Here is a 20,894-nt window from a genome sequence, read left to right on the forward strand (position 1 = left end):
TTAGTCTTTCTTACTGGACCCAAGTTTTCTGAAGAGCTTTTTTCCTTTGATGAAGAAGCCTCTCTTCTTTTTACTCTGAGCAGGTAAGTCGCTGCATTTGAGAACAGCCAGCGATGCCCGCTCTGGACGCTGCTCGCCTGTGGCAAGGCAGGAAGGAGGTGCAGGAGGAGTTGGTGAGAAGTCACTGTGATCAACAGATCCATCTGGATTTAACTGGGTGGGAGAAGAGAAAACAAAGGAAAAGAAGGATATTATGCCAACACAAACCCCAGCCAGAAAACCCTGCCTTCTCCCACCACTCTGTCCCTCACCCAGCAAGGCTCAGCCCCTCCATGGTTGCAGATTCAGTTAGGAAGCTTCTGGTAAAGTGTTCTCTACTTCCTGACCTCAGACACTCCAAGATTCCTTAACTTCAAGCTATGAACAGTATAGCAGAAAAGCCTCGCTGAGGACCTGATGGAAGATGCTGCTTCACAGCTGAAGAAACTGAAGTTCAACACCTGCTGAGTGCAAGGATGGAAAGACTGCCTGCTGGGTGCCTGCAGTCAGGGCAGGATGGGGGCTCCCTGCACAGCCTGGGCAGATCTGAAGCAGCTCAACAAACTGCACAATTGTTCCTGCCAATTTAGGCATGAAAGACTGCACGCAAAGGGAGAGGCAGGCACCAGGCCAATTCAGAAATGACACAACTGTTTTCAGAAATGACAGCTCATTGTCAAATAGTTACAGGGAAATGGTTGCAGTTCCCTGTCTTTGTGGCTGCAAGTCCTGATTCCCAGCTGTGGTACGCGATGCCCAAGCAGATTTCCATGCACAGAGGCACTCATACACACACACATATATTCTCAGAGGTCTCCATATGGCAGAAAAACAACAGGAATCACTTTACAGATTCATGTGGTAAGAGATAAAGGATGCTAAAATCAGGGTTTCTTCCCTGTGAGAAAAATGGAGACAGAACCACTCTGGCAAGATCCTGCTGAAAGCTGTTGGGGCTGATAACAGTGGTGTTAGCTGGCAGGGGATGGTTTCCAGTGCTCTCTTGGGTATTACTGATTAATCCAACCACACAAAAGCAAGTCAAACACAGATCTCCTCCTGCTGCTCCCCTCAAAACAGGGGATCTGACCCCCAAGCCTCAGCATTGATTCTTTGTTATCAGACAGAACAATTATCCACACAAGGTTGGTTTTAGGGACTAAATGTTACTGATTTCTTAACTTGATGGGGTCCCAGGAGGTTTGAGGAGTATACTCAGGAAGGAGTGAAATCAAGAAGTGAAAAACAGGCTGAATATGGGGTGTGCTCAGCCTGAGTGGGATCCTGCAAAGGCTACATGAGGCATTTCTACAGTGGTAGAGCAGCAGGTCTGAATTACAAAGCAGATCTTTTCTAAACCTGAATACCCAGCACTCCTACATTCCCACTGCAGTCCCCAAAACCACCAGATAATCGTTCAAAACAGCACTTTATGTGCTGAACACGGCTCCAACTTAATACAGAACTAACTAAGCAGGTAAAGACCTGCCAGCAGAGGGCTTTAGGCTGGTGTCAGAGCCCCAGAGCAGCTTCTCAATCTACAAGCAAGAACAGGAACAAGCTGCAAGTGTGGAACTCTCTAATAGGCTGGTTAGGAAATGGAAGAGATCTTCTCACACAAACTTACATGGTTGCTCTCTCTCTATGTATCATTCATATCTATCACTGGACTCTTCTCTTCCTCATTCTCTGAAGGAAAGAACGGCATGGGTGCATAATACAGGCAGAAATAAATACATGAAATCAATTAGAATGGAATATTTTCTGAAGATGCTTTACAATCAGTCTGACAGAAACTGTATTGGCAATGCAAAAAGATTCATTTAGCAGCCATGGCATTAAAGCAGGCCACTCCTAGCTGCTGAACAGCAGTGTTTCAGTGCCCTCGCTTGTGATCATAACTTCTTGGATACTCCTCTTTGCACTGCATTTTTTACTGCTCACTCCAGCCAAAGTGATGTCAGTTTGAAAGTTAAATCGCTTTACTTTTATCTGTTGTCAGCATTTTAAAATTTGCTCAGAAGTAGTTCTAATAATTCACCTTCCTCAGTTCAACATTCAAATTGTCCTTATTCTCAAGCCTTTGTCATATCAGAACACAAAAAGCAAATGGGAAGAAGAGATCTGGTGAAAACTTGAAATCCAAGAAGTTATAAGCAATTCAAAAACCACTCCTGGTCATGCTGGAGAAACTTCTGTTAAGACTTGAAGTAGCTTTAACACAGCCCAAAGCTCAGACAGGATACATGGTGAGGATACATGCTCATTGATGAGTTAGCTTTTAAGATGAATGAAGCTGGCAAATTTGATGGGAGACTTGTTATGCTGTGTTTAATATTCAAACAGTGCTTCCCTAAAGGCTGCCAGGGGCTTTTGCACTCCCCCTGACCATTCACCCCAACCCAGAGATGCTTCCATCTGTGTTCTGCTAGATACACACGCCAACACCACTTAAATGGCACACTCCTAGACTATGGAATGAATATGTGGAAGACCAGAAAGCCTCAGATGGGGCTGTATCACACAGTGCCCCTAAAATATTCTATAGGAAGACATGTTCCTTCTGCCTTACCTATCAGGAGCTCTGCTTATAGGTGTGGATGCTGTGATTGCTATGACAGCCAACAACTCTGTGGGTCAGGTTCTGCCTCTCCTCAGAAATCACTGAATGTACTTGAATGTAGTTAGGTAGCACAAGCTTGGTTAGGAGCAGGGTAAACATACTGCTTTTACAAAGAGACAAGCAGACAAGCACGGCCTTCGTATTTGGAAGCTGTTCAGATATATCTGGACTGCAAAGCAGAAGCAGAGACCAGGACTGCGTGGAGTCAGAGTGGTGAACTGCTGCGTCCAGGGGAACAGGAACCTGCTGCAGAACCCAGCACAAGTGGAAAGGGCAGAGCAGAGGGAGCAGCTGCAAACTGCAGGGCAGCAAGGAGAAGCAGCTGGTGCTCCCTGCCCAGCAGCAGAGCAGACGTGCCCTCGGGATCCTGTAAGCTCATGACACAGCCTGGGATATGGCAGGCCAAACCGACGTCTTATTGGTGAGGAAGCTGAGACACAGAAGAGAAATGCAAACAGGTACAAGAGCACAGGGGCTGCGTATGCCACGAACACCATTTGCTGAGCCACATACTTCACATTTGCAAGCAGCAGATCAGTTCTCTGAGCCCAAATGGTTAACTGAATTTCCCATTATTTCCCATGATTTTTTCACCGAGATTTCTGGGACCCAGACTGGGGCTGGAATGACAATTCTTGGACATCTGAGCTGGCCTTTGCCAGCTGTTACCTGAGAGGATGTCAGATGTGGAATAAGTTGTACTACCAATTCAGCCTGTTACATTTCGACCTGTGCAACCTCCCAGTTGCCAAACCGTGGTAATAAGAGCTCATTAAATACTGCAGTTCCTCAGCGCATACCAGCATTTGTGGGCTGAGATCAAAGGGACTGAGTATCCTACACAGACAAGCATGAGAGACCCAAAACTGCTTCTGGGTTTAGGAGATGATCCAGTAAATTATCATAAACCTTATTTCTGATGCATTCCTGACACCTCTCACAGAAAGGCATTGAGGCTGTGGGACAAACACTGCACCCACAAAGCTTGATGTGCTGGGCTGCAGAGGGTGCTTGTGGCAGACCAGGCAAGGACAGGGAGATGAAGGTGAGCAAAGGAGGAGCAGAGCATGAAAAACAGGACAAATGACAGTGCAAGGAGTTAGAAAGCTAGCGTGACACCAGTGAAGAGACTAACAGGAAGATTCAGGACAACACACTGCCTTTAGGAGTAGCTCACAGCCAACCTGGCTTTGCTCTTCCACACTTTTATGGGTCTGTGTACCTCCCTGTCTCCCACTCTCTAGAATACCACAGCACAGAGGATTTGGGAGTTACCAGAGAGGTGCCATACTTTTGGCCTCACCCACTGAGGACTGACTGAATCCGGCATATGACCCAAATCTCCTGCTGAAGCATTTGCTTGAAAAGCATCAGAAACATAAAGCAAGGGGGGATAGCCCAACCTTGGAACTTCTCGCATCTGTGGGTTGCTCTCAAAGCCTCAGGCCATGAATTCATTCATCAGATCTGGTTGAGAAACTCCCCTGTATCTTTTGAATTTGTCTGAGAGCACCTTGGACAGGATTAAGATGCATTTAACTTGGGAGAGGTGGAAAAACATTGGTGCTTAGTTGTTAATAATCTCAGAAGCCCTTCATGTGGATATGAACATATCTGAGGAATACTGTGCCTGGGAAGCCACCTGAACCGCTCTGTGTGCAGTGGCATTTCACACTGACCCCTGTGTGCATCTGAAGAACTTGCTGTTGGAACCTGCCATGTTCTTTGCTCCCCTAACCAAACTGAGCATGAGGATTCCATGAATGTTGCTCTTTGGTACCTTTTTTTCATATTAAGGTTAAATCTTTAAGAACTCCTGGTGCTGCCCTCTAAACTCCTGAGCTCCCATGGGATGAACTGAGCTGCATGCAATCACTGATGTGACTCCATGAGGTGCTGCATGCTGTGCAGAGCCCAGTCTCCAACCACGTCACAGTCTGAATGTCTGCACTACGCAGCCATGCAGTCTTACCTGGCTCTCAGCGCCCAGCAAAAAAGTGTCTTTATCTTTTGAGTGAAGCTCCTCAGCCACGTCTCCACCTGAGGTTACAGCTTCCAAAAAGTTAGACGGGACAAGCCCTCTCTGCTGGTTCAGCTCTCCCTGCAAGATCAAGACTCAGTTCCCACATCAGGTTTCCTGGCTGAGGCAGAAATAAACAGAGGAGCAGGCCCATGCAGAGAAGGCCTGAGAGAAGCCCAGGGACACACTCATGTTGGAAGCATCCTCAGGAAATTTCACAACTCACATTCTTGCTTGCTTAGTTGTGGAACAACTCAGAATGCAAAAACACAGGAGATTACAAGAAGAAAAGCTGACAGTGAGCCACAACAAATATATTCCGGGAACACAGAAACATCAAAGTTGTAAACTATGAAGCCTCTTTGCACTCTACAAGCTCAAAAAATTCCCACTGATGTCCTGGAAGCAACTGGAACATGGTTGTGCCAAAGGCTACCTAGAGGCTTTTCATTTACTCTGGTATTTTGCATATGTTTATATATTTCTAAAGAATGAAGTACTGCTGGTACAACATTCTTGTCTCTGCTCACTGACATCTCGAGCTACAAACCAAGCTCAACTGTCATCCTAAAATATTGTCTCCAGTTCATCAGCAGGTAGCTGGGTGAGACAAAACCACCCCTGCGATGTTGCTTGGACAACAGCACGAAGGAAGTCAAACAAAACATTCGCAAGACTCTCCTCTGAATTTACCCCAGTTGTGAGCCTCACCCTTTATGTGTGAATACAGACTTTTCTGTTCAGGAAAAGATGAGCTAAGGAATGTGCCTAACACACAGCTCACTGGCAGGCAGAGTCCCAGCTATTCACAGTAAATCAAGCAGATATCAGTGCTTGCTGAAGTTGGGATGTGGTAGGACATTTTTATCCTTGTGTTACCATTTCAGCCTCCTGCCCTAGACAAGACCATGTGTCAGAGTCCTTGGTGACAAATCAGCTTGCAGCAGAGAGTGATGCAGCTGCTGACGTACACTGCAGGAAAATGTATTCTAGGCTTTGGGAAAGCTGCAGTCAAGTTACACCAAGAAAGAAACTCATAACCATTTGGATATTAGTTTAGAGGAGTACAGGCTGCAAGAGACAATCTGCCTGCACTGAACAGGGACGTGTTCATTTCTTCCATTAGCAAAATAATATATTTTGTCCCCTAATTTCTGCTCTCCTGCCACTAGATGGATTCCAAGGATTTCAGATGTAGCCAAAGGACCTTCCCAATCCCAGGACTTACGTAGTAGAATCCATCATCATCCATGGACCCAAACACAGTGATAATGTCCCCTGCACTGAAAGTCAGTTCAGCCTGCAACGAGGGAAAGAGAACAAATGAGCAAAATGATCCAAGAGGAGCACTGCCAGAATTTCTCACCAGAAACACAAGGCCACCCTGGGCTGCTTGTACAATCTCACCACAAGTGATGATGGCCACTGTGTGAAGACTTACAGGACCAGAGTTCAGCAGGACAACCAAATTAGGAAACTGGAATTCAGTGTTAAGGAAGCATTTCATAAAATAAGACAAAAACAAAGCTTCAAAATGGTTGAAAACCACTAGGTTAGGTTCAAGACCTAACATCAATTCCAGAAAGTGGCACTGAGAAAAAGCTGAACAAACATCAGGAAAAAAAAAAAAAAAAAATATATATATATATATATATATATATATATATTTTTTTTTTTTTTAAATATAAACACGAAATCCTCTTCCCTTGGATGATCCTTTTCAGGATGCAATGCTCAAGGATTAGTTACTACCAGAAATGCATACGAACAGGAAGATCTAACCTGAGAACACAGAATTACTGCACAGGAGCAGTGATCTGTTGTCTGCCACTTGAGGGCAGAGTCCTTGGAGCACAAGACCAAGGTGAAAGGTACAAGTATTCTCATCTAATGGAAGACATCTCCCAGTGGCAGTGAAACAGCTGCTCTAAGATAGAAGATCTGGAGTCTCCAAATAGGCTGTGTAAAAGGCAAGTCCCATTGAAGAGACTAGCTCTACACACATGAAAGGGTTGGCTGGAAGAGACCCACTTCTAATGTATTTATATTATGTAGTTCCCAGGACTCAATTTCTCTCCTGAGGCTGTAGGCACCTACTGCTGGTTGTGAATGGCTTTGTCCTAGCAGAAAGAAGCTTCTGGAGAACTTCACTGACAAACACAAAAAATTGCACAGCTGATCCCAATAGGACTTATTGCAGGATCATAAACAGCAAATCTAGTGACCAAATTCCTGATGAATCAAGTGACCAGATCTTCTGGGAGGGTGCATAGGGAGCAGCTCCAACTCTGCAACGTGGACAGGGTCTTACTGACAAGGTTTCAAAAGCAATCTTCAGCCAGATGTGTGAATACCTATGTGGATGCTGTTTAATGCATGCTCTCATTATACCTCTCCCAAGACAGCTCATCACCCCATAACACTCTGTCCTCAGAAGATTCTCTTGTTCATAAGACACCTGAACCAGGCAGCAAGCATTATCTGCACTGTGCCACCTCTTGGTCATCTGTTCTTTTTAGTATACATGGAGAGAACCTGAATTCAAGCCCCATTACCTTTGCTCAGAGTAGACTAATGCTGCTACAAAGGAAGAAAGAATAGAGCATGCTGTAATTTAGAAAGCCTTTTTTTTTTTTTCCCCACACAGTGCTCTGCAATCTTTCCACAGGAAATAGTTATCCACAAAACTGCTGTCTGGATTATACCTAGAGACTGCTTGAAAAGCCACAATTTAGAGGACCAATCCATTAAACTGGAGCTAAGTCCTCTTTCTCGAACGAAGATCTACACAAATCTTTGCCTTGTCAACACAACAGATGAGCTCCAAGACTTTCACCGTAAGTATCAGAAGTCAGTTCAAACCCTTAAAGGGATTTTCCTTTTACTGCAGGATGTCCAGGGTCACTTGCTAAAAGCAGGGGCTGTTCAGTCCTGTCTGAGCACTTCCAGGAAGCTGCAAGGCCCTGAGATGCTCACAGAGCTTCACAGAGATGCACACTGAAAATCATTAGGGATATGCTGCTTCGTATTTGCAGATTGCTGAACACAGTTACCTCTGACAGAGTGTATCAGCAAAGTTTACATTTTAAGACTTGTTTTAGCAGCTGTATTGTCATGCTACAATCACCTCAGTTTTGACCGAAGTACTGTCTCAGAACAGGTGAAAAAAGAGTGGAAAAAGAAACCTGTCAGAGGACTGAGCAGTTGCTGGTTACCTCTGCATCTGCATTTGGAGAGCTCTCCTTAGGGTTGTAGTCGAAGACAGCCACCATACTTCGAGGAGTCAGCAGTTCAGCTTCAAAGTCCTGATGCTTCTGTCCTGTACGACAAAACATAACAAGATTTACTGAGCTGTAAGTTAAAAGAACATTCCAAACCGTAGCAACTGCTTCACCGTTACTGGGAGTGAACTGAGTAGAAGTAATACAAAGGGGAAACTGAATGGGCAAGAGATCTTAAAGGCCCCAGAGATATCTGGTAAAACAGTCTTCTGATCTCCTCCATCCCTTTACAATCACAGAACTGGTGACACCCTGCAATCCACTGTCCTGGTATTCTGTCTATATATATATAGGAATGTTTCTTTTCATGTATTTTATTTTCTATTTTAACACGCACACTCAACACTGTCTCAAATGGACATTTCTCCCCCCTCCACATAATGCTTTGCTGCTGAGCTACAAAACTGGTTTTCTGTGCGCCCATCCACACCAGCACAGAGCTCAGCACCAAGGGAAGGCAGGCCTCACAGCTCAGACATCGCAGTGCATTTCTACAACCTCCTGCTTGCCTGCTTGCTCAGCCCCATTTCTTCTTCTAGACTTATTCTGCAAAAACAAAGCCTGGCACCACAGAAAAGATAAATTGTTCACTTCTTCATCTTAAGGATTTACACCCTGCTTCAGGTAGACACTGGGTGGCTTAGTAATGGGTTTGCAGGCGTGACATCAACAAATCTCAATACGCCACAGCAGGGTTAGAATCCCCTCAAGAGACACTGGATTTTAGGCACAGCAGCACCAGATGATCAAGCAAAACCTTTACCTTCTAACACTCCCTGGTTAGTCAAAGGTCACTTCACTCACTACTAAAGAACTAAAGCTCTTCCTTCCTGAGAATGCCCATTTTCTTACAGTGCTCTAAAGGATGAAAAAGGGACTTGGATTCACACTTGGCCACAAAACTTGCATCTGCTCATATGATCATATGTTAGCAACACAGCATTCCTCTTCTCATGGTAATAAAGAGCAGTTCTCACCTGGATGAGACTTGTACTTCTCCTGTTTATCTAGTTCTGTTGGGGAGGAAAAAAAAAGTATCCAGTCAATGGATGTCCATCTTTCGACAGTGTCCACACCACACAACTGACAAACAACAATAAAAAGAACAAAGATCACAGCAGCAAACAACAGAAGCAAACTGTTCATGCAACTCGAAGCCTAAGCCAGTAACCATGACTCAGGGACGTAATAAGACGCAGAGGTCAAGCTCCAAAACTATAAAAGACATCACTGTTGTTAAAAACTTAACACCAGCAGGGATGGGCTCTCTTTCCACTTCCTAGCAGTCGTACAGAGACAAACATCTGAGGGTCCTGTAAGCAAGTAGCACAAATTCAATGCAGTCTGTAATCCTATTGCAAAAAATCAAAAGGGAAGCAGTGGGTGACACAGACCTTTCTTGGAGCGTCTGGGTTTTGGAGGAGGGACGGTTTGGCGGCGTGGAGGTGGAGAAAATGTGCCATTTCCTTAATAAAAATCCAAAAAAGCAAATAAATAGACAAGAGAAACAGACAGTGAATGGAAAGTGAAAAGCATCTTGAAGAGCGAACAGGCAACAGAGTGGCACGACACGCTTCCCCTGGGAAGCAGACACCAAGATTTCTGTGCACAGAGCCCCAGTCTCCATTTACCATATGTGGACTCAGATGAAGCACGATCCACATGCTAAGTACACAGAGAAATCCACACTGCATTTTTGCCCACTAATGGTATCGCAATACACAGCAGACAAACTTCACTTTGCAGCTTTGCTGCATTTTATCTTTCAGAGGGAGCATCACAAAGATAAAATAAAGCCTTTGTACCATCAATACCTGGAAAAAGCCAAGTGAGGGGCATCCCATCAGCTCAGGTGCAAAGGGACTTTGAGCTGGAGCTAAAACTTCTGCACAGAGCAGGGTCAGTCCTGCCTTTGGACCAGGCTGCTCAAATCTCTTCTCACTGGGTCTCTTCTCCTGGCTAACGAAGCCACGCTCCCTCAGCCTCTCAGTGCAAACTGTTCAAACAAATCCACTGCCCCTGCAAACTGTGTGGCTCTTCAATGCTTGAAAATGTCCCTTGAAGATCCACAAGAGCGAAAAGAGGATTTCTGGAGAAGTCAGTATATGCATTCCTTCCCCAGCTGAGCCTGCAGGAGCTCCCAGACCAACCACTCCAAGGCCCTCCCTTACTTACAAGGCAGCAGGAAAACAAGAGGCACATACAGCCCAGCTGCCTAAAGAAACAAGATCTGTTTTTTGTGCTCACACTGCTGTGAGGTGTGTTTCTCAATACCACTGCACTTCAGAAAACACTCAAATCCATTGTTTCTGCAGTCTCAGAGCTACTGAGGTTTTTATTCTGAGAACATGCAGGGTGAGGGACAGGGAGCCCTGTACGTCCACACGGAACAAAGGCCACCACAGGCATCTGGCCACCTCTGAGCACCAGAAGATACACTCAAGAAATGCACTACAAATGTTCTGAGTGTGAGAAAAGCCTTACTAAAATCTCTGCTCCCTCCAGATGTGAGAGGGGCTGCGAGTCACAAACCTATCAAAAAGCACTCAGCTTTTTGATAGCACACAGACACAGCACACAGCAGAAAGGTACTGACTGTGTGCCTCAGGACTCACAGGACCCTCAGGACATGACACCACTATTGCAGATTCTGTCACTCAAGCAGGGCCACCCCTGCAGGCTCAATTACAAACTTGCAAAAGAAGGGACAGCACGGAAGTCAGAACTGTGCATTGATACTCTGGGGGCAAGCCCTAGGGATTATTTGGGTGGGCTGCATCAGCTGCAAAGCTTGACAGAGTGACTGAGCTTTCCACTTTCAAAGCCAGCACAGCACACACATTAAGAAGATACAGTACCTATGCTGTCCGTTGGTGGGTCAGCAGGAAGAAACCCTTGCTTTAGGAGCTGCATCTTGATTTCATTATTCTCCACCTGGACTTCAGATACCATGTTACAGGGTATGTATCCCTCTCTTCCTGCACATTCACCCCTGTAGAAGCCATCAGCATCCTTGTCTCCGCACACCTGCGAGGCAAAAGATAGGCCAAGGACTGTTGATGCTGCAGGGACCAAGACAGAAAGCAAAAGAAGAAAGGGAATCCAAAAAACTCCCAAGATGAGAGATGAGGGGGCTCTGCCTCCCAAGGTTTATGCTGTCCTTGGAACAAGAAATGGATCCATATGGAGCAGAAGATGTTCACCAAGGTCTGCTCCTACCTTCAGGATCTGCCCCTCCTTAAACGGGAGCTCCTCTTCTGCCGCATCAGGGTTAGGAGACATGGAAACAGGATCGTAATCAAACAGGGCCACAAATATTCTTATGCCATCATCTTTAACAGTGGTTTCTGAAGCAGAGCTCCTTGGAGGACCTAGGCACAGTCAGGGGACACACCAGAGAAAATGTCAGCACCACTTCCCTGCCACAGACCCGCATGGCTCAAGTACTGCCCAGCAGTCCCCTATGCAATTTCCAGCAGCCTCTCTTGCTGCCAATTCTCCCCTCCTTCCCCACTCACCTGGACTGGAAAGCAAAGGCTTCTGCATTTGGCATCTTCTTAAGCTCCTGCTCCCTCTTCTGCTGGGAGTCTGCCAGGTAGCTGATCCAGGCAGCTCCTGGCCCCTAGGATCTTTATTACCAGATGCCTGCAATAGGAACCACCAGAGAGTTAGTAGCAGCCTCTGCCTTCCAACTCATGTGAACAGCGCTCAGCCCAAACGCACTCCACAAAGAGCAGTGCATCCAAATGCAACATTCCTCTTCAGGGACACTCGAGAGCTGAAAATGCTATGGGAGTTGGAAAAGAGAGCTAAATGCAGACAGGCACCCTGCCTGACAGTGATGTGAGGATGCAGGAAAGGGCATTTCAAGGGAAGGCAATGACATTACAGTTATCAACTACAGAAAGCTTTCATGAATCAGCTTATTTCACCAGGGATTCTCATTTGGGTCCCACAGTCTCTTGCTGTAGGTGGGAAGACCCAGTGTGAAAAGGAATACTGCATCGGTGACACTTGATCATTTGGCAGGAAAAGCAGAAGCAGCTAATACAAGAAAAGCCACGGAGCAGCACAGAACTACACAATCTCCCAGATATTCTTCCGGATGATCCTAGAGAAGGGTCCTTTCTCTGGACAACACTGAACAAAGCAAGATACAGGCAGGCCAGGGAAGCAGAAGGGAAGCTAACACCACTGCAAGCTGCTTCAAAGCCAGAATAGGAAAAGTCACCCAACCCTTTTGTGCAAGGAGGTGCTACGTATCCCCTTCCAAGGATGTTCGAGCCTCCTTCTCCAGCCAGGTGACTTACAGTCCTGCTCCCAGCCTTGCTCCTCAGAGCTGCTCTCACACCTCAGTGCTTCCTTCTCCTGGCAGAAGGATCGCAGGCGCCAGCTTGGAGACCCAGCCCACTCCATACCCTGCTCTTCTACTCTCTCCAGTCTGGTCAGGTTTCTTCTGCCATCTGTGTGGATAACTTCAGATTGACTGGAGCAATCGCTCCATTCCCCCTGACAGTTCTGGGCCCCTTCTGGCCACAGCCTGCTCTCAGGAGGGGATGAACAGGTCGAATCCTGATCGTCTTCAGAGTCATACTCAATGTCTATTTCCAGGCTCCCGGAGCTGGAGCAGTGTGCTGCCATCCCAGCAGGTTCTGCAAACCCTGAAACCACTGTTTTCCCATAGTTTCTTCGAGAGGCGCTTTGCCTAGCACGAGTGTACGCATCAAACCCCTCCTTACCAGCAGAGCTGCTCACAATGTTCAGCTCCTCCCGGAGGCTGGGAGCTCTGTACAACCCGCCTCCCATCTGGCTGCAGTTGCCCAGCAGACGACTGCAGTGCTCTGTGGAATCATTCTGTCTCTTCCTACCCATCTCAGGTCGACCCCGCATCTTCTCTCGATAGTTATTTCCTTTCTTCTTGCTCCGAGTGGGGCTTTCCCCACTCTCGGACTTCAGATCATTCTGTTGGTAGCCCCAGTTCCAGTTTGCCCTTTTCTGACTCCAGCTGGGGCTCATTTGGTCAGCACTCCCTCTACTCTCCTTAGCAGTCTGCTCCTCCCGTGGAGTCTGAGCAGACAGATCGGGGGAGGAATCACTACCATCTGCCTTTGGAAATGGATCCTGGGTGCTTAGTGGTTTCTCAGACCTTTCTGCAATGTACGTAGGTGCTTCCAAGGAGCCTTGAGGATTTTCCTTTTCCTCTGTAACACACTTCTCATCCTCATCTTCATCCTCATCCTCATCCTCATCCTCAGTCACTTCAGGGATGCTAAACAATTTCTTGCTGTGGTTCTTCTGAAGTGGGAGCTCTAGTATCCTTTCCAGAATCTCCTCATCGCTGTCAGTATCACAAAGATCCATCTGTACCCAGCCCCGAGAAAAGCCACAGCCAGGACAAGCAAAGGAAAAAAAGAGAGGAAATATGCATTAAAAAGAGAGATAAAGTTACAGGTGATTCCCTCCCAGCACAGCGATATGGAGCGGCGACTGTGGGCTGCAGAGAAGCAAGGGTAGGAAGCAAACGATAGCAATGGGTCTTCTGGCAAAAGACAATCAGATGAACTAGCAATGCAGTGGGAAGCAAGAAAGGCCAATGCATGGAAGAGCTCCCTCCCAGGCCCTGCCTCCACACAGACAGCTGTCTGCAACACCCTTCGTCCTGCCTGCTGGAACCCCCACAGCTCCACCACTCCCAGTCTGGATGGGGGACAGGAGCTGAACAGTTCCTCTGCAGCTGCTCATTGCACATTGGAGCTGCTCAGTGTCCAGGAACCTCTTTGCACACACACTCACAGCCTGTGACCACAAGAGGACCCATAGTCCTCCCCTATCTCTCCGTCCTCACAATGGAACGTAAGGAAATGACCCTGCACAGCAAAACCCTGTAGCTCCAGGGAGACATGCATGCTTCTGTCTCACCTGAAAGCTTGGAAAGAGCCTACCAGGTCACAAAAACCTTTTGGAAAAACACTACTGAATTTTAAAATTTGTTCTAAAAAACTGTCTACGTTATGTTTTGCCTCCTACTACCTTTATACTAAAATAAAAAGGTAGAATCCCAGAAACAGAGCATAATTTAGGCTAGAAGAGATCTGGAGGTTTGTATTCCAACCTTCCTAACAATTTACATCACGACATGTTCTAAAAACATTTACAAGTTACAAAACTTATGTAGCTACTGATGCTTTAAGCTACAGCCATGAGGATGCCAACACAGAGAGAACTAAAAACTGAACCACAGAGGGAGAAAAAGGCAGTTGCAAGCTGTCTGATGATCACTCCATCTTCCATAACTTTTTCCAAACAAAAGCTGGTCTTGAGTTGTATTTAGAAAGAGTTAGAAGTGACCTCTGGAGATCTCTAGTTGAATCTCCTGCAAGGGCAGGACTGCATTATGTGCAATCTACTTGGCAGCAAGACTTTTGCCAACACTAAAGCAGTGTAAAGTTGTGTAGCTGAGGACTGAAAATGCCAAAGAACAGAGCTCCTCCACCTCTGACCCACGATATCTGTCCCCAGGTTGCAACTCTCACCTAGGAAAAGATTCTGTACTTCTGTCCAACATGAACCACACTGCAACTTGTGGCTGTTGCCTGTTTCTGTACTATTTGCCACCAACAAGAAGACTTTGGCACTCTTCTCCTTGTAAGCATCTTTCAAATAGTTGCAGGCAGCTACTGGATCTCCTCATTGCCAGACCAGTTTCGGGAAGCTTCCGAACACTCTCCCCACAGGACATGCACTCTAGATTCCACCCCTTAAGCACTTGTTAGCAGCAATTATTAATACACAAATTCACAAATGCAACCATAAAAATCAGACCAGTAACACTTATTTTAGCCATTTATGGAGTTGTGGCCTTTGCTTTTGAGTTTTGGTACATTAAATGGTTCCTAGGGAGTTGAAGCTGCAGCTGTGTAAATGTAAAGAAGTGAAAGAAAGACAGTGAAATTCTATAACATGAGAAGGATCTGGGACTCTGTAGTCCATTAACAATCAAGAGGAAAGCTAAATAATCTATTAGAAGTCAAACATATATAATCTATAATCAGAGCCCCTCCATTCCTTATCCTACAAATCCTAAAAGAGTTGGCTGAGGAGACCCGAAATAAGCCAGAATGTTACTGAGCATGCAGAAGCCCAGGAAACTGCTCTGCTGAGGCTCGGCTGAACTTCTGCCATCATCTTCTCCCACACCACAGAGCAGTGAATGGAACCTGTGCCTCGTGGTTCGCTACCAGGCTCTCCTCAAGCTCCTGACATGCTGCCCTGCAGTTCCAACCTCCCCACCCCACCCTCAAGAAGGGGAAAAAGAGCAGCAGCAAATTTACTCCAGATTCATCACACATTCTGCTACTGACTATTTAATGCTCACCAGATTCACTCCATCTGTGTTGCAGGCTATGAGCTATAAAGGTCAGCAGCAGTGAACTACATCTGTTCTACATAAATTAGGACACATTCTTTTAATAAAGGCAGACCACATTTCCTTCAAATCTTTCTAATTTCTCAGCCGTTCACCCTTCGTAATTTCCCTCATGCATACTCATTTCAACTGTCATAATTTGTATGATTACATCCTACTTTCCAGTCATGCAGATTTAAGCACATTTCCTGATGCAGATGCATTGTAACACTCTAACTCGTTTTAACTGTTTGAACTTGTATATGTGTAAATCTCTCATGGTTCCACTTCAGCAGTCCTTTCTCACTTGTAACATCTAACTGCAAAGTCATGGCACTGTTCCCATGTGCAATCCACCCTCATTGAGAGCACGAAGATCTAAACAAAACCATCTGAACAAAGCTATTCATGTTCAGGAATGTTTGTAGGACTGAGACCAAAGCATTAATGCCTCTGCTTTGCTTTTGGAAGGATGGTGGACTGGGACGAGATCTATAGACGGGCAGACTTCACAAACTCCTATGTGCTCACTGTTTACATCTATATTAAGAACATGATCAATAGGATTGATTTTTCACCCTGGGTTCTAAAGTTCACATTACACTGTGTGTTTTTCCAACTAATTAAACCCTGAGTACATTTACTATTTACAAACACCCGCCGCTCTCACACAGAACTTGCATTTTACTAGCATAAGACAACACTGAGAATAAAAGAAGAGCAGGCAGGAATTGAGCCAAGCACTGCTGAGAGCTGGGCTCAAACCAGCCTCCTCTGTGAGCTGATGACATGGGATGGCTGCACTGGCATTCCCCACAAGCATAACTCTGCTACAGGTTACCTTCTCCCCATTCTCCCTGTAACAGGGCTCTCTTGGATCCCATTTCTTCTCATCCAGAGCTTCTGAAGACAGTTCATCTTCCTCTTCCTCCTCCAATATATCTGAAAGGTCTGAACTACGGTTGTGCTCAGCAAAAAGAGTCAGCTGTCGTCTTCCTATTTCAGACATTTTTTCTTCTTGCTGTGGAAAAGCAAAGCAGACTTATTTCAGGCACCCTGTCTGTTTGAGCATTCATTCACTAGTACATGTGCAGGTCAAGTGTGGCAAAAAACAAAATGAACAGCACTCTGTGCAGCAACTGGCACGTGCACACACAAACATGTGCACAGACACACAAAACTGACGGACACATTCTGTTGCCTGCAAAGAAAAGTTTCACTTGAAACTGCAAAACCTAGGCACATCAAATACAATCCACATCCCCTCCATTGGCAGAAATCTATCCAAGGTAAAAACAAACCTCTCTTTTCACTCTGGACATTTCTTTCATCACCTCCTTGCTAGGTGATAACCTCAGGAACTCCTGACAGCTGCTTCCAGCCATGTTTGCCTCTCGGGAGGTGCCCTCCATCTCCTCAGCCAGGTCGGGGGAGGGCACGGGCTCTGGGCTCAAGTTCTTCTCCTTTGCTTCTGTCTCTCTTTCAGCACTGGGACTTTTTGGTGACTCCACAGAGCATGTATGGCAGGTCTCCATGTGTATCTTCAGGCTACCGTTAGTTGGGCTTTCTAGCTCTGGCATTTTGGTTATGTTTTGCTCCAGCTGGGAAACAAACAAACAAAATTCATCACCAGGATAACCACAGCACCTGTTGCAGGACCATTCCTGAGCCCCCAGGTGCACGCTCTATTTCCGTTCCTCTGCAAAGGACCATTAAGGACAGTTTGAGATGTTCTTGGTGTCTATGCCAGCAGCCCAGAGGCCAACGACAGCAGTCTGTGGCTCTCCTTCCCCCCAGCCCCTTCTTGTCAAGGAGCAAAGAAACTCAGGGGAGGCACCATCCAATATTTGTGAGCCAAAAGGGCTCCCAAACTGTCAGAAACACCACGTGTTCTGTGTCAGTGTAGGAGGGTCCTGGCAGTCAACTGGTAGCCTGAAAGGCTGGCCAGCTCTGAACTAACTCCTCCCTACCATTAACTGCAAGTGGACACAGGGCACTTCTGCTATAGCACTCTGCTTTGCGCACTGCACAGCCCTGCACAGTTTTACAGCAGCAAGAGCAAGATGAGTCCAACCTACACAACCAGGCCATTTCTCATTCTCTCATTCCAGAGGAACATCCTAAGAACCAGCTTACAGCATAGCTTGAGCTGGAGGTGAGGGCACTACCCCAGCTCTTCTTGGGGCTTCTGGGTGCTGTGAAGAAGAATATACACAGAGAGTACAACGGTGTACTAACAGCACAGTAGTTAGGTCACTTACTTAAATTACAGAGATTTTAAATCTTGCTTTCTGCCCAATAGTTGTTTCTGCCTTTTATGACCAGTCATCTTAGTCTGATTTTTAGGGAAATCTCTGGGAGATGGAGGAGTGAACCCCCAAAAATGATGAGAGTAAGGCAGATGGGCTTTCATCAGTCACCTCCTTTGCTAGCTAGTTATCTAAAAGACAGCTGCACTGCAACGGAGTGCAACTGTGGCTTAGGCATACTTTGAAGATGTCTACACAAACAGACTTCTGAGGAGATTTACACTGCAGCTTCAAAATGTCCCCTGGGCTCAGGGCAAAGTTAGGCAGGCCTGGACCTCATATTTAACCTACCAGGTAGACTCCTATTGCCCTGCTTCCCTTTGTTAACAGCTGAATGAAGACAGACATCTCAAGCAACAAAGATGATTTGTGTCTCTGAAGCACCAATTTTGTTCTTCTGACTACAAAGGAGAGAAAGCAACTCAGTCGTGTGCAGCCATCTACACCAGACATCTAAATGTGGGCAAATGAATCAAAATGACTGACTTGTGGTGCCAGAGCAGCAAATGAGTGGGGCATGGAAAATGACAGCTGTAATTTTTGATTTTATGTCTCAATTTTATTAAGTATTTATGTGGCCTTTGATCTTGGGCCCACACAGCTGCTGATGCTTAAGCAGTTAAAAAAGTCTTCCTCCCTTCTACCCAGCTCTGAGCTCACACTGCCTTCATTAACAGTCTTGCTGAATTTGATGGTCTGAAGCACTTTTGTGAGCCTCTGGTCAGCATGAAAGGTGAGAACGGGGAAAAGATAACTTTCCCTGATATAACACCTCACACAGCAATAGGACCTACTTCCCTCTCATCACAGAATGAGCACCTTACAGACAGTTCACCTCTTTTCTCAAAGACCTCCCAGACACTTCTCACCACCATCTTAAAAAAGCCTTGAAATCACCCATCTACCCCAGAGGCTCTCAAATGCCCAATGTCATGACAGCTTGCCAACTCTCCTCCAGACAAGGCTAGGCAGCCACTAAGGTGCCCCCATTTGCTGGAGTGTTTGCTCTGCAATGCCCAAATCCACCAGACTGGAGATGATTCCTGCAAGTCAAAGACCACAGCAATGCCAAATCAACACTGACATCACTATTAGTGAGAAGATCCCTTTCAGCACCCAGCCCAGAGGAATTCCTGCTTTCCTGATTCTGTTCCTGCCCTGCCTGTACACATGTGACCAAGCACTGAGATTCAACTGCTCTTTCACATATACAACACTCTGCTGATTTGCCAGCCACTGGATGGCTGCACGCTAGCAGCTTGCTGTTACATTCCCCCAAATGATTCATTTTCCTTCCCAGCAGTACTGGGCAGGAGACGTCATGTACTTACCAGCACTTCTGTCCCTTCACCCAGGCTTTCCAATTCTGCTTCCCTTGAGGAGACAGGCTCTGTGCCCTCACCCGGGAGTTTTGTGCTGCCTGCTTGCTGAGGAGGCACAGTCAGGCATTTCTTGTCTTGTGCAGCATCTGATCCCAGCAGGGAAGTGCCTGAGGTGTGCACCAAGGGAGCGCTGGACAAAGAGAGCTGCAGCAGCGAAGAGGCTTTCTCTGGCAGAGATCGTGCTGAGCCATCGTGGCTGGAGGAGAGATCAGTCAATTTGGCATCTGAGCTACCAGTGGGGACTTTTTGTTGAAGCAGGAGAGCAGCCATGTGGTGCGTGGGTGGGCTGCGTGCAGGCAGAGAGCCCCTGGATTCCCCACAGGGCAGTCTAGAGGTAAAAGTAGTAGAACCAGCAGAATCTGAAGGTGAAGAACAATGAGAGGCTCTCAGCAAGACTGAGGAAATCTGGGCTGGAACTGAATCCACTGATTCTCCATATGGGGACATTGTTCTCACAGAAACCTCTCGGCACGCCTGGAACATCTGAAGCTGGGACAGGTCCACAAGGACACTCCCGGCCGTTGGAGAAGTAACTTCTATTGCCTGCAAGCAAAGAAGCAGGAAGCAGTTAATTACAGTGTGCAGCTCAGTATTTCTGAGAAGGGCAGTTCTTGAACCCAAAGTTAGCTAAAGCTGTTTCCACCCTTCTGCACAGTAACAACAAAGAATGAATGGTACAGAGAAATTGCTGCTGTTACCATCTGAGAAACTGGATAGTCTATAAAGTCTATCTTCTCTTCTGCTCCAGGTGTAAACCATTTTTGTTCACTGCACTTTAGAAGGCCACCTTTTTTTTTTTTTTGCCTCTTTTTCACTCTGGCAAAACTTTTCCATATTTGTTTTTTTGATGCATGCTATGGAAGAATTTCCATGACAAACAGCAGTCATCCAACACAGCACCACTCCGTTCAGTGTTGTGTTCCTTTCAGGAGCTGTGGTTTACCTCCCCCATGGCTGATGGCACACCATCATGCACACATAAAACTGCAGGCCACCTGCAATACAGAAAATCCTTGGAGGTTCTTTATTGGCATTCATATTGGGTGTTTGGGCATCTCTCCCTTCACCTATTCCTAATTTAAAGAACTACACCTCACTCCTCAGTTTGAGACAAGTCCCAAGCGCTGCCAAGGCTGTCTGCTTCTCTCTGCCCATCCCACAGAAGTTATAACTCACTGTGACACCCAGCAGTGCTCTTTGTGGATTCTCACTGTTGTCACTCTGAAACAGTCAGAACGTGTGTTCCCCACAAACCCACTGCTTCCCCAAGAATCCAGCCAGTGCCCAGAGTGAGACAGAGGAGGCTCACACTGATTCTCCAGTTTTGCTGGTGAAGGGTCCTGCCACGGAAACTTTTATTGTTCAGTTACATCAAGAGCACATCAGCAATCTTGACAGATGCCTTTTTCTGGTAGGCATCGGCCAAAAAAACCCACCAGCCCAAGCACTGTACCTTTTCTGATATCATTCCCCTCACCTTCTGTCCATCCGCATACACAGCGTAACCAGTGACTCGAACTCCGTTGGAAGATCCTTCAGCATCAATAGTGACAGGTAACCAGCTGATAACAAGGATTCCTGGAGAGGGACCAACTTCTACCTGGACATCCAGAGGAGCATCAGGTGTGCCTGGGAAAGATCAAAAGGATCGTTTTCTTGCTTACCTCACTACAGCATCACAACAAGCTAAACCCCGGTTTGTATCTAAGAGAAAACTCTCACACCAGACCTGCCGCTGCAGAACTGCACTGGAATGACTACACTGGCTGCTTGGGAAGTGACAGACAAAGCCAGAACAAGTAAGGTGCTCTGACTCTGGGAAAGCTTTAAAGCAC

The 20,894-nt window shown here is 46.4% G+C and overlaps 1 protein-coding gene across 1 annotated transcript in view; it reads right to left on the minus strand.

Annotated features, from left to right (window-relative positions):
• TSPOAP1 (TSPO associated protein 1) overlaps positions 1 to 20,894 on the minus strand; it is a gene marked incomplete at both ends in the record, with an annotated part of 66,743 nt that continues 45,849 nt past the window's right edge. The window contains 14 exons of the mRNA XM_079545226.1: positions 1 to 213; positions 4,635 to 4,763; positions 5,911 to 5,982; positions 7,898 to 8,001; positions 8,941 to 8,976; positions 9,358 to 9,429; positions 10,822 to 10,990; positions 11,183 to 11,334; positions 11,482 to 11,608; positions 12,200 to 13,324; positions 16,210 to 16,389; positions 16,670 to 16,969; positions 19,009 to 19,602; positions 20,537 to 20,688. Of these exons, the coding sequence (XP_079401352.1) occupies positions 1 to 213; positions 4,635 to 4,763; positions 5,911 to 5,982; positions 7,898 to 8,001; positions 8,941 to 8,976; positions 9,358 to 9,429; positions 10,822 to 10,990; positions 11,183 to 11,334; positions 11,482 to 11,608; positions 12,200 to 13,324; positions 16,210 to 16,389; positions 16,670 to 16,969; positions 19,009 to 19,602; positions 20,537 to 20,688 (3,425 nt within the window). The remainder of the gene's footprint in view (positions 214 to 4,634; positions 4,764 to 5,910; positions 5,983 to 7,897; positions 8,002 to 8,940; positions 8,977 to 9,357; positions 9,430 to 10,821; positions 10,991 to 11,182; positions 11,335 to 11,481; positions 11,609 to 12,199; positions 13,325 to 16,209; positions 16,390 to 16,669; positions 16,970 to 19,008; positions 19,603 to 20,536; positions 20,689 to 20,894) is intronic.

This window comes from Tetrao urogallus (assembly GCF_951394365.1).
Source record: "Tetrao urogallus genome assembly, chromosome: 20".
Taxonomy (NCBI): Eukaryota; Metazoa; Chordata; class Aves; order Galliformes; family Phasianidae; genus Tetrao; species Tetrao urogallus.